Source organism: Electrophorus electricus, chromosome 18, assembly GCF_041902795.1.
Source record: "Electrophorus electricus isolate QZ-2024a chromosome 18, ASM4190279v1, whole genome shotgun sequence".
NCBI classification, from domain to species: domain Eukaryota; kingdom Metazoa; phylum Chordata; class Actinopteri; order Gymnotiformes; family Gymnotidae; genus Electrophorus; species Electrophorus electricus.
Window position 1 is genome coordinate 9,128,320 of NC_137514.1, and position 14,181 is coordinate 9,142,500.

The following is a 14,181-nucleotide window of genomic DNA, read 5'->3' on the forward strand; positions in this document are numbered from 1 at the left end:
ACCCATGAGTGTGTCCGTCCCTGTGTCTGTTGTTGTCCTGGTCCCTGTCTTCCTTCCCTCTGTCCTGCTCGCATGGTCCTCCGGCCTCATCATTTGCCGTTGGTTTTGGGACCGTAGCCTGATAGGCTGGCGCACTGGGAGTCGCGCTGTTGGGGAGGGGCTCTGTCATGGTACGTCTCCTCCTCCCAAATATCTCCATATGTGTGTGTGTGTGTGTGTGTGTGTGTGCGCGCGTTTGTCCGTATGGCCTTGCCCTCACTGTGTTTCACACATGCTCCTTGTTGTGTGTTGTTAGTGTGTGAGTATGTAAGTCTTTTGTTTAAATGTGAATATTGTCAGTGTTTGATCTTGCGATAGCCTGAGCGCTATGTTGTCTTTCGTGTATAAATAAATGTTGTTGTGTGTCACATGGTTCATCTGTGCATCCTGCCAAACCTCCCCACCTTAGTCATGATGTATTTATGATATGGGGATCATTTCTATGATCAGAATGAATAAAAGGTGAATAAATGGATTATAATGTACAACAACATTAATAATAATAAAATATTTAATTTCTTTTTATTTTACACATTTAATCTATCAATTCTTAAATGATAAGGGATAATTAAACATCACTTTCAGATAGTCCTGAAAGCCAAATAAACTAATATAAAAGTAAAAACAACTTTTGCCTGAAGCCCTTTGAAGTAGAAGCCAGCAAGATGGTCTGTGACACATGGAGCCTTGCACCTGGTCCTCATATCACTTATGCAGAAGTCAGTTTGAATTGAACTGGCCTGTATTGCAGGAAAAGGGTCAGAGGTTATGTGCTTCAAAGGCAAATGCAGACGTGTCTGGAACTGACCCACTCGGTAACTAAGCCAAACAACTACTTTTCATCACTGAGAATAATAAAATTCCACAGAGCATCCACAGGTCAAAAGTCATCCAAAGTCACAGCTCACGTGCTTCAAAATGTCACACATGAACACAAAATCAGTTGGGATTGTGTTTCCTGTTTTCTCCATGACAAGGGTTTTTTGGTAAGCGTCATCCAACAATGCATAGCTTTTTAATTTTTAAGCAATTATTAGTGTGGCAGAGCGACCAAAAGAGAGAATGGATATGCACCTGTTGACCTCTGATGGGAGGAAAATATTAAGGGAAAAAATGAAATAAATAAGAAGCTGGACAGAAGGCAAATCTTCCTAAGGCAGCATTTGGATGTAATTGCTACAATTTGTCATTCGCTATGGTCCAGCCGGCGAAGCACAACAGGGAAAGCCTGGCAGAAGCAGTGCGCTGCCTCAGCCTGACTCGCCAGACTCCACAGGGGCGATGGCAGGTGGAGGGCAACACTAGCACAGGTCCCCCTCGTCAGGGCAGAAAGGTGAATGCTGAGCACCTGGGGCACTTCCACCGGGTTAATAAGGTCAGTGCCAGCAAGGGGAGATAGGGGCGGGGCTGCAGGCCCGTCATGGGCACCTGCGTCCACCATGCTGTTATAGAATGGTAAGATTTTCCTTGCAGGCACTTATCTTATATCGGGCAGATTGACTAGGGTTCTGGGAAAAGAGCACTTGCAAGATATTAAGGGCAGGACACCCTTGGTGCACTGGGCTTCTAATAAGGCTTCTTTTGTCAGATGTACATCCATGACTTTCGTCCATCCCATTACGTTCGTTTAAGTCAGATGCTAGATACTAGCTGTAAACTGGAGCCAACATTTGGCTGAACCTCTCCTCCTTCGTGTCACTGTGGTTTTACTTCCAAGAGAAAGCCCTCCTGGTTGTCATTGGAACTTTCATTAGAATGATTTGCAGAGAGTCTTGACTACTTTTAGTCCTGCTGTGAGTTGCACCTTGTCACTTACTCTGTCTGAACAGGCCTGCCTCCTCACTTCCCACCCCTGCTGTGATGTCATGGCCCAAGCCCTGCCAGTGCATGGGCATTCCACTAAGACAGAACATTCTAGAAATGATGAGGCTCGCCTCCTGCCCAGTCTCTTCACAGACCTCCGTGGGGGGCACTAACGGAATTAGCGAACCCGGACTGATTATGCACAGAAGCCAGAGCTGCTTATTGCCTTTCTGTCAAACATGGTGTGCATTGACACATCTTCCTCCACCCATCAGAATCAGGCTGTCAGGCCTCCACTCCAGTGCCATCTTGCCTTACGCCTAAATGCCAGTGCCTCAAACAGAATTTCTTCCAAAATTTCGTTGTCTGTGCTCCTCTTTCTGTAGCTATGTAAGATGCAAAGCTTTCACTATTTTATTGATAGAAGGGTGTAGGTTTTTTAAAAATTAATTAATTAATTAATTAATTTCTTTTTTTACAAGTGAGCAGGTTTGTAATTAACACATAGAGAAGCATTTCACACCGTGCCATCTGCTGACTTCAGCGCCTGGGTGACATAGGAAGCTTCTGCTGTAACCACTGCTCTCAGTACAGGAAGGAATCCTTGCATTTAGCATATAACAGTGTTAGTGTGATGTGAGAATATACGCTGTAGTAACGGTTGTATAAAGTTTATACTCAGTCTATAGTTCTAATAGCGTTTTTACTTAATTTACATGATGAAAAAATATTAAGCTTAACAGAGGTGGGTAGTAACGCGCTATAATTACTCCGTTACATTTACTTAAGTAACTTTTTGAATAAATTGTACTTTTAAGAGGGTACTTTATACTCTTACTCGAGGTCAAAAATGTACCTTTACTTCATTAGCTTATATTCGTCAACGTCCATCCAGTTACATTTGAAACATTTATTACATTTTGCTCGTCACTGTCAAGTGTGGGAGGGTTAGTGAAAACCCTAAAGATGATCACAGAGTGCCACCGCTTTGCGCATTGCGATTTCGTTTTTTAAAGTGTTTTTCTCTAGGTGTTAGATTTGGCCGAACTTAATATTATTTTAAAAGTATGTTATATATAAACAATTATGGCTCAGTGCTGGGTCGGGAGGAAGGTTCGCCTGTCGGTTCGTGCTGGGAGGCCGTCCCCTAACCACGGACAGCACCTGCTGATTCAGTGAAGAGCAGCAGCTCTCTGCCGCACGGGAAAGAGGACGCTAGCCTCCCATCCACGGCGCGCGAGCTGTAAGATAGATTGTTAAAGAGTCTTACAGATTTAAATAATGCAGTGTCTACATGAGATTATAGTACTGTGTTAATAAAACATTTTTGGTTGACTCGCACTAGTGTGTGCGCGCGCGAGAGTCTCGGCTTGATTTTTCCTCATGCATGTCCGACGTCTTCCTTTAGCATATTATCTCCACTTTTCAAACATTTAAAAGGTAAAGCTGAATGTGCTTTCTGCAAGAATGTGAGATTTTGCTGGCTTGTTGGCTAGTGCAAACCATAGGCAATCTCTGGATTAAAAACGAAAGACATTCTGTAGTTTAGTTTGTTACAGATAGCTAGGTTAGGTTACCTAATTTGCTAGTTTTGTAGGTCTAGTGTATTGACAACCATAGACCAAAGCACAGCATTACCACAAACCTTTTTTTGTGGTAAAACATTTACTACTAATATGATGTATTAGGTTTGGTGGTGTGAACAGTGTCCCAATTTTGATGCACACTTTCAAGATTCTAAAGATTAGGTTATACATTATTTATTTATTTATTTATTTTTAAAATTGATTTTGTGTATTGATATTCCTTTCAATCACATACAGGCCTAGTTGTTATCTAAGCAACGTAGGATATCTAGCTAGCTAGCCAGCCGATGTGGTTTATACATCGCCCAATTGCAAGGTAACTATAACGAACAGTAAAGTGTTTACTAAGTGACCTTGGGCAAGAGCTTGGAATATTCCCACAAATGTACTAATCATAAAGTGATCTCCAAATCTAATGTGACCCTTTTGGATTATGTTATTTGCACAATATTTAGCCGACATGAAAAACCTCATGTAGCTTACATATAATACACGAACTAAGTAGGACAAAGACCAAGAGCAAAGAAAAACAGCAGTTTATTTATGTCTTTTTGCATGCTGAATCCAAATATGGTTTCAGAATTTTTCCCCCAATATATTTACATCTACTTGTATAACATTTAGCAAAAATGATCTACTTTTAGCTGCCTACTCAGAACAAATAGTTTACAACTGATTACTCATATCATTATGTATAGTAGGCCTATGTAAAATATGCAACAAGGAAAGTGAAGCACCTTTGAGGACAGACTACTACTGCACACTGAAGAGGGATGTTCCTGAGGGCCAATAGTCATAAAATTATCATGAGAACCACTGTTGCTTTGACCTTCCACATCTTTTCCAGCTCTTCTCTCAGCCCTTGGTATGTTTTGAGCTTTTCATGTTCTGCAATCCTGTTGTTGCAATCACTTGGGATTGCTACTTCTATCGCTAAAGCCCTCTTCTGCCCTTTGTCGATCACTACAATGTCTGGTTGCTTAGCCATTACCATTTTGCCATTCTGGATCTGGCAGTCCCATAGGACCTTAGCTCAGCCATTCTCCACCACCTTCTGTCATGTGCTCCACTTTGACCTCAGAATGTATACAGGTGTTTCTGTATACTGTGCCTGCCAATTAGTTATGGTGTTCTATGTATTCTCTGACTCCTAGCATCTTGCATCCTGTTGTTTTGTGCTGGATTGTCTCAGGGGCATGTTTGTGCAGCCTGCATCTGGGGTCCTGTGTGGTGTAGTAGATCCCAGCCTCTATTGATCTTGTATTCAGAACTTGTTCCTGTTCTGCCATGATTAGTACCTCCATGCTGTCTTTAAATCCAGCCTTTTCCAGACATTGGCAATATTTCTCCATAAAAGCCACTTCCTCTACTTGCCGGTGTTACATACCATGCAGGGGTTTATCCTCCCATGATGTTTCTTGGTCTTCATTCCCATCTTTCTCAGATTTCTGCTGTCTCAGGTACTTACTAAGCACTTAATCACTTGAGGCCATCTTCCTGGTGTACTCCTGAATCTTTGATGTTTCATCCTGGATAGTGGTAGTGATGTTCACTAGTGTTTTCCCCCTTTCTGCTTAGTGTACAGTATCAGAGTGCTGGATTTGGGGTGAAACCCTCTGTGCATTGTGAGGGGTTTTCTTGTCTTGATGTCAGTGGCTTCTATCTCTTCCTTAGGCCGGCTTATTATGCCAGCGATGTATCAGATCACTGGTAGAGCATAGGTGTTAATGGCCCGGATCTTGATCTTCCCATTCAGCTGACTTCTCAGGACTTGCCTCAGTCTTTGTAGATATTTATTTGTGGCTGATTTCCTCCTTCTTCATGATTCCCATTTGTCTGTGGGAGTCCAAGATGCCCTGAACATCTGCTATGTTTGCTATGTTGCCTTCTGGTAGTATGATCCCCTTAGCTCTGACTACCTTTACTCTCCTTGTATCTATAGTTACAAGGAGAGTAAAGGTAGTGAGAGCTGAGGGGATCATACTACCAGAAGGCAACATGTTTGCTATATATATATATCGCCCAGTTTTATTCAATGAGTTCCAGTGAGGCAACATGTTTGCTATGTTGCCTTCTGGTAGTATATATATATATATATATATATATATATATATATATATATATATATATATATATATATATATATATATATACACACGCACATATATATACATATATATATATATATATATATATACACATATACATATATATATATATATATATATATATATACACATATATATATATATATATATATATATATATATATATATATATATATACATATATATATATATATATATATATATATATATATATATATATATATATATATATATAAATTCAATGAGTTCCAGTGAAGTAACCTGCTACTTGAGTAGTCTTTTTAACAGATGCTTCAAATTAACTATTTCTATACCTAAGTTAAATTCATAAGCAAAAAAAAAAAAAAAAAATCAACCTGTTATTTAAATACAGAAAATGCATAGACAAAACATAGATCTTTAAATATGGTTGGTAAACATATAAATATGTGTATTGCCTGAAAAAAAGCTTATTTACCAAATGTCTGCATATTCAGATCCAGAGCAATGGGTTTACAGAAGCACCCTCACTGCGCTGTATCCTTAGGTGACTCCATTTGCACATCACAGGTAGAAGGCTAATCCAGGCTACCCTGTCACAAACACACACTCTGTATAACAAGACGAAAAACAGCTGTGCTCCCCATGAAAAAACACCTTCCTGTAACAGATACGAAGCCTGGACATCACTATCTCTTTAATGTCATTACATCACTGTAATATAACATCTGTAAGGAGGCTGGCTGTCTTTCTGGCCCTCAAATCATCTCGACTGATTTTTAAATAAGATTAATTGCATCTGGATATGCTCAGGAGGGATTGGGATTTAAAGAGGTGGCCGTCAGAGCGGGGACCAGCTCTTCTGCGGTGTAGCGAGGCTGCAAGTGTGGCTCTTTCTCAATGATATAAGGGTGAATTTCTCGCTGCCATCAAAGGGGTCGCCTCTCCACGGGTGAAGGGGTTTCCCCTTTCAATTATTCAGCAGTGGCTTACCAACGTCTCAGAATAAAGAACCACTCAAAAGTGATGACAAATAAACATTTCTCACAGAAAAATAGTGAGCTGCTTCTTGCTATCAGGGGTCCAAATTTAGAGAGGAATGCCCTTTTTTTGGGCAAGGTATGGAATTGAACTGAAATTTTGATTGGTCCATTCTGTCAGTGTGTAGAATAATTTATATTCTTGTCAGGTTGCCAGCACTCGCACACCGCGATGAAGCTTCCTTGGAGACAGGAAAAAGGGCTCAGTGGAAACAGTAGAATTGAACGGAATTCCATAGCTTTTCTTCCTCAGGACTTTCTTTTATCGATGCTTTTGTTGCCTTGCTATTATTAGGGAAAATAACAAAAATTCCTATAAGTACCACATGCTCTTATAACAGAAGAATGACTCAAACACCACATTGTGCTGGCTACAGAGCAGTTTTCAAAATATAGACTTTGCATATGTTGTGGTAACTGAATAACAATAAACTTATTAAAAACTTTCTAGTCCATCAGCCACATATACATATATACATATGCTTTCATTACCTGACTGGTGTTGCTCTGTAAGAAATAATGAACTCCTGCCAGCCCACCAGTCATTCATTGGTCATTCTAAAATGATTTAAACACGCAGGGTCTCTATTTTTATCTGCAGTCATGCAATATAAAACTGTTAATTATATATTATCCTCTAATCCTCTATGAACAAATTTCTCAAATACATATGGTGCAGATGCATTTAAACCAAGAAAGCCACAGAGAACAACAAATCCTCTACATACATTAATCTTTGCAGATCATTGTGAATTGGAGAGTAGAGAGGTTGGAAAGTGGCAAGATTTTCCTGAAACTTTAAATAGCAGGTCACATCGCCATAGAACGGTCAAAGAAGGCAATGGATGTCCATTTTCCCACAGGTAACATCTGGTCAGATCCACCTCGGTGTCTCTCTGAGTGAGTGTGTGGGTAAGGGTATGCAGCATGTCTACAGCCTTAGCTACCTGCCTCATCCACTTACCGAGACTAGCCCGCAAGTTTAGCGCATCCATCCCAGACATTATTTATTAACTGCCGGCAGAACCCAAGTAACCAAGTCCCATATGCATGTCACACGTTTCCAAAAGTGCACTTCGCAAGTGTAGCCCAGAACTCGCTGAGACATGTCACTGCAGTGAAAGGTCAAACCCTCCCATAGACAAGCACAGCCCAGCTGAACCAAAAACAGAACAAGTTTATGCCATGTAGCACGTCAGGAGAACAGGGTGGGAGGGCAGAGGGGCTGGTGTGCTCACCGAGGCATAGAGGTGGCCGTCTCCACTCATGGCGATGTATAACCCCGTCTTCACAGACTGCATGGCAACCACTCGAAGGCCCACTGGGATGAGGTTGAACAATGCTGAAGAAAAAGCAGTCGCAGGGTGGAGGTCATAAGCTTCACTTTGCACTTCTTAGGCATCGAGTCTATATCACTATCAACCATTTATATTAATTTGATGAATGACAGAAATATCAGTGGTTATTAATAACTGCATAGGAAAAGCCTTAAGTGATATGTTTTTGTGTATCAATACATATTTAATAGTCTATATACACTATGAAATCAGTGTGCACTACTTAATCGATGTGTACTTTTCTGTATATCCCACAGATCTGTGGTATCAGTAGAAAAAATGTCAGCACATATAAACAGCACATGCTGTATAAGTAATAAATAAATAAATAAACACAACAGTACAAATATAATCCCATGGCTTTATCAAATAAATACTACCTTATCTTATAAACAGCATCAGATTTCTTTTAAAATCCCTTGACATTTTTATGTGATTGAAAACAAATAATTGATATCACTACAACGTAACAGAAAATCCTGGCCAAAGTTAGGACTCATTGAGAGTTCTGAAATGCTCAAGCATCCCTGTGTTGAAGGAGTCAAATGAGGGCGCACCGGTGGAGGAAACAGCTGTTTCATCTAAATCACGTCTGCTCTGCGGCAGGACATCAATGATTTTAAGTGCACTGTGGGGACTCATTTCAGGCAGCCAAGAGTAAGTGGGTGTCTATAGCAGACATTTAGACATTTGGTCTTGGATGCCCTCTGCCTTCTCATATAAAAAAGATACAATATATTGAAAACCTACCTCCATAGATTCAATCAAACAATATTGAGAACATTTTGCAATGCATTACATTTTCAAATGATCTGTGTGACAGGGAATATGATGTCACAGAAGGAGTGACAGTGATAACTGCATGTTCAGCAAACTTGTCAGCTTTGCTATTCAAAGCAATACATGAATAACTAAAACTCTGTAATACACATAGACACAATTAGCACAGGATGTATAGTACATAATTTAGATGAGATGCATTCAGATATCTTGGGATCTTGGGAATAACAGATTACAGACAGAGGAACACTAGAACCACACTGAAATTAACCCTGCAGTTAGAGGGAAGACTGGTGTATAAGCTGTTTATCCATCTAAGGAGGAAAAACAATCAAAAGACTGGTGAGGTAAACTCACAGGAATTAGTGCTGTCATCTTTGGTCCCATCCAAACATCCATCTGGGCTCATCTGTAAGTAGTATCCCTGTCTGCAATATAACCTGGTCACAATGCCCTTGAGCTGGGGATCTAAGTCAGGGATGGAGAGGGAAAGAGATAGAAAGAGTGAGACAGAGAGAGAGAGAGAGAGAGAGAGAGAGAGAGAGAAAGAGAGAGCGAGAGAGAGAGAGAAAAGGAGAGAGAAAGAAGATAAGTGTGTATTCTCAAATAGTGGATTATACAGCATCAGAGGTTGGCGAGTCAGAAGATTTACGCCTGTGTCACAGGATGTATGTTATATGGTTGTTTTATTCAAAATCAAAGTCCATTGTCAATTAATCTAAACTGCACTTCAGCAAACAGGAGGTAATATTCCCCTCAAGTCAAACCCTTGTGGCAGTTATGGGGATGACTGGTGGCATGCCTGCAAATACACTTTGAACTTTCATCCTGTCCGGAGATGACATGTGCCTAAGGTAACACAAATGAATAGCATGCTAAGATGAAGGCCAAAGGCGGCAGACACAGTAAACTGTTCAGGTTAAATTTCCTCATCTCTTATAGAGACGTATATATATCATACGGAAATGAACAAGCTAATGTGTTGTCAGCCTTTAACCCCAACCATCAACCTGACATGCTGACCTGAACCCTAACCAAAATGTTCATTTGGCATCACATGTAAATGAAGACAAGTTCAGATGCCATGATTTGTAAAATAATTTGAAATACCTGATGAAAACTTGAAGAGACTTTAGTTCCCCCACAGTGTCCTCCACCACACACCCTCAACATCTTCCAGCTCTATTCAACAACAAATCCCTACATCTCCATGTTGGTCTGATCCATACTCATCTGGAGCTGAGAGGGAGAACAATCTGTTTCTATGCCAACTAAATAAGATCCTCGTGTGTTGCACTGATTTGAAAGTAAATCTAAAACAGAGAAAAAAAAAACGGATGCTGTTTCATATCAGCAGTAATATGGGCTGGTGGCACAACAAAAGGCCAGCAGTGGAGCAGAGCCTGCATGGGAGCCCTTCTCATCTCAGAGCTGCCTAAAAACACCGTCCCCGGTTCCTGTCCCCAGCTCCTGTCCCCAGCTCCTGTCCCTAGCTTCCTTCTCTCAGTTTCCATCACCAGTTCCCGTCCCCAGCCGCCGTCCTCAGCTCTTGTTCCCAGCTCCTTACGCCTGTTGGAATCCATTGTCGGTCTGATCACTGATGTCTCCATTGCCACTCCGACTTCAGAAGGAACAAACCACCCACTGCCATGACCACCATGAGCCAACGGAATTTTTTCTTAGCATTTCCTGCTGTCAGCCACATGTGACACGAAGAGCTTTAAATCTCGAGGTGCGTGGTCCTCAGTGAGAGAAAGATGGGAGGGTGGGAAGGACCAGAGGGGTGTGTATGTGTGCGTGTGTGTGTGTGTGTGTGTGTGTGTGTGTGTGTGTGTTTGTGTGTGTGTATGGGAAGGAGATGCAACGGAAGGAGAGGGGGGATACATGTAAATAATGCAAAAGGAAGCAGGATTTGAGCATAGGAAAGAGAAGCACACCACCTCTGGAAATCACAGTTCACAAGATCTTTAAAACAAAGTTATGTGCACCAGCCTTCTCATACCACAAATGGGAATCTGTGATTTTCTATAAAGACCCCAAAATCAACTATGGAAAGAAAGCAGTATTGATTTGTCCCATTATTGTATGTCTAAGCAGAAAAGCGCAGTGCACAACACTTAGTTCTGAATAAAGGTTAATGGTGCAGGCATTTAAAAAAATAAATAAACAAGACAACTAGGCAATCCTAGTTTTGTCGGACCATCACAAACTGCAGAGCGTCTTTCATGCAAGTGTCAATAGCACAACATCTGAAATGCTTGGAAATCTCAGACGGAAACAGAATGTGAGTGGTTTTCTGTGACTTACAACTTAGAAAAATGCCAAGGTTCTTACAGTTCTTACTGCTAACTTGACAGCTAGTCTGCTGCATACTGTGCCAAAATATTAGTCCACTTTGTACTTTGCAGTTGTTAGTTACATGCACAGCTAACAAACATGTAAAAAGTACATCTTTTGAATCTTGTTTATGAGCATTTTAGCAATGGGAGGTTAATCTGTAATAAAAAATGTTAATGTTACCCTTGAAACATAAGAAAGCTAGTTAGATAATTATGTCATAGGTTTCCCCTGCAGCACTGGTCTGCAGAGTCTGAGAAATTGTTGATATGTTGAGATATGATTGATATTTCATGTTACATATCCTGGCAACTATCAGTAATTGACATGGATGCGTGTTTCAATGATGGTAGTCAGTGAGCGAAAATACCTCTTCTGTGCTGGCCCACTAGTCGGTCTGGATAAATAAATAACTAACTAAATAAATAAATAAATAAATAAATAAATAAAAATAACTCATGACTCATGAAAGCAGAAATGGCCATAAATACACAGAGATGGAACAGAACAAGTACACTGAATGAGAATGGTTCCAGAACCTATGAGTCTACAACCTTAGTCATTAAATTTAAATTTCTTCTACTATATAATTTATATTCCATAATCATCTAAAATCCTAAAGAGTCATGTAAAACATTTCAGTTTCACTTGACTTGACTTGTTTTTAGAAACTGATAGGGTTCTCTGAACAGCTAATGTCTGTGATGTGGCTGGTTTTGTAATTTGTTATTCTTCAGATGGTATCAGTGACACTACTCAGATATGAACTTTGAACTTATGGCATGTTTTCCAAATTAGATATAAAGCCAAGTTTTACAACTGGGAGATATACGATCCTATTGTAGACTTTTAATTTTTAATGTTGATATTATTATATATATTTTACTTATTATATTTAATATGTTTGATATTGTGAAGTGGATATCTACAAGATGTTCCTTTTTGTTTGGGATTTTAAAGACTGTTACCCAACTTGTCACATTTCAGCTGGTACAATTTATCATAGCTCAGCAAATAAAACTTTGGCTAGAGATACGTTTGTACAGCACAGACACACACACACACACACACACTCCAGGTGCCAGTGACCGGCTTTCAGAATCCCACACCCTTCACTGCAGAAGGACAGAGCAGAACTGGGGAACAGAACTGGGGAGTGCTAGAACAGAACTGGGGAATGACAGAACATAACTGGGGAATAGAACAACAACCTCTGCTGCCACACACTGGCTCCACACCTGCTGCCACACACTGGCTCTACCACTGCTGCCACTCACTGAACACCAGTCATGAGCTGGAAGAAACCAGTGGATCCCACTGGATCCTTAAATTCAAGCTGTTTAATGTCTTTGCTGCTCATCACCATGCAGGACAGTCCACTAACTTTAATGTATAGTATCTGTTCTCTATATAACCAACATGTTGTAAGATACAAAAATTTTGATTTAGTGTCTACAATACGGCTGATATATTCAGCATTTAATGGGCCATTAAGTTACATTAAAGTCAGTCATAATGAATAATACAGTGAATAATATAATGTATAATGATATAATAATGTTATATAACAATAAATATATGGTGGAATGGATGTAAATGATGATCTAATAAATTGTCTTATTTCACTGTTGTTTACCCCTCATGTCCTCGTGCCAGGTCTGGGGAACCCTAAATCATCCCAGTGTTGAACATCGCCTTTGTTGCCATGGAGAAATTCCTGAATCCTTTATGAACTCCCTCCCCATTTGAATCCCCCCCCCCCCCCCCAACACACACACACGCACAAGCCCCCACTCTCCCAGTCTGTTACTATGGTGACATTCTTCCTGTCCTGTGTAGGATTTCCCTTGTCCGGATTGTTACCTAGGAGACAGTAGGAGGGATTCCCATTTCCTGTCCTCTGCGATGGAGACTTTTCTATTAAGCTCCTGTCTGTCTTGTCTTTTGTGGGTTTTTTTTTTTTCATTTCACCAAGGGAAATCTTTTTTTCCTTGATAGCCCTTTCACATTCACTTATGTGATTTAGTCTGTCATTTGGTACAGTGGACACCATTTGGTCAGGAGCACCCGCTCATGCCTTGCAGTGATGATGATGATGAAATGCAAACGGACCCATACACATAAAATCTCAGTCTGTAATTACACCTCCAATGCTCTGGGGATGCAGGAACAGCAGGACATCAGATTTTTTTGTCTTGTGGGACAATTACTGTGTCCAACATGAAATATCCTGTCATGCCTCTAGGCATCAGTTGTGCATTCAAGATGCTGTGCTGTAAAACATGAGATTTATTATGGACGGCATTTATCTAGAACTTAATGGTATTTAACTAGGCAGATTTACAATTGTTTTATGAATTCAAAGATGTATTTAGACTAATCACCATAAATCTACCCTCCACCATAGGATCTATATCTCACTAACTCCTCTGGCTTTTACTGAAGTAAAACAGGGACTTGAGCAGGCGAGAACTCCCTGTCCAAAAAAAAAAAAAAGTCTGCCCTTCAGACGACCGCCAACGTTGCCAGAGGAAATGGCAAGGTTTCAAACAGGAGTGCACTGTCAGGCAGCGTATGTGGCTACATTTTAAACAGAACTCCCACAGCTCTCCTCTCTCTCTTTCTCTCTCTCTCTCTCCCTCTCTCTCTCTTTTCCTCTGTGTGCATGTTTGTGTGTGCACGCACATATGTGTGCGCGTGTGTGTGTGTGTGTGTGCTTTGCCACATTGCTTGTAGACATAAGAGACTGGATTAAAACCCTTGCAGCACAGCGACAGATGTGAAATCAGAGCCTGCTTATGATATATAATCACTGAAATATTTTCTGACCCACAAGGCATAATTTTCATAATTTTTATGTTTTCCAATTTAATCATGTTCAGAATCACTAAGTGGAAAGAACCAGTGAAAACCCTGTGACCTTTCTGAATCCCAAATGTCCTTGAAATGTACCAAGAAATCTAGTGCAGGGGGAGCTAAAGGCAGAGTTCAGTACTATCATTATTAATATCAAATTAGACCTGCCAGACTGTTGATTGTTTTCAGGACTAGGGCAACTAAATGCTTAAAAACAGTTTCTAATTGTATTTTGAAGTCAAATTAGGTTTTGTTTTTTTTGTCTCCATGTCTTTCAAATACTTCAAATAATGTTCAATTCAAATTATGTTTTTAA

At 40.3% G+C, this 14,181-nt stretch overlaps 1 protein-coding gene across 3 annotated transcripts in view; it reads right to left on the bottom strand.

Annotated features, from left to right (window-relative positions):
* The window catches only part of LOC113576574 (fibroblast growth factor 14), a 57,604-nt gene that overhangs the window by 6,960 nt on the left and 36,463 nt on the right, over nt 1-14,181 (bottom strand). For 2 of the 3 annotated variants that reach the window (XM_027008740.3, XM_027008749.3), the window contains exons 2-3: nt 9,030-9,140; nt 7,794-7,897 (exon numbers count right to left, since the gene is read on the bottom strand). In XM_027008740.3, the coding sequence (XP_026864541.1) occupies nt 7,794-7,897; nt 9,030-9,140 (215 nt within the window). Of the gene's footprint in view, nt 1-7,793; nt 7,898-9,029; nt 9,141-9,782; nt 10,126-14,181 lie in introns of those variants that run through there. The other variant, XM_081701472.1, reaches the window with a different exon arrangement.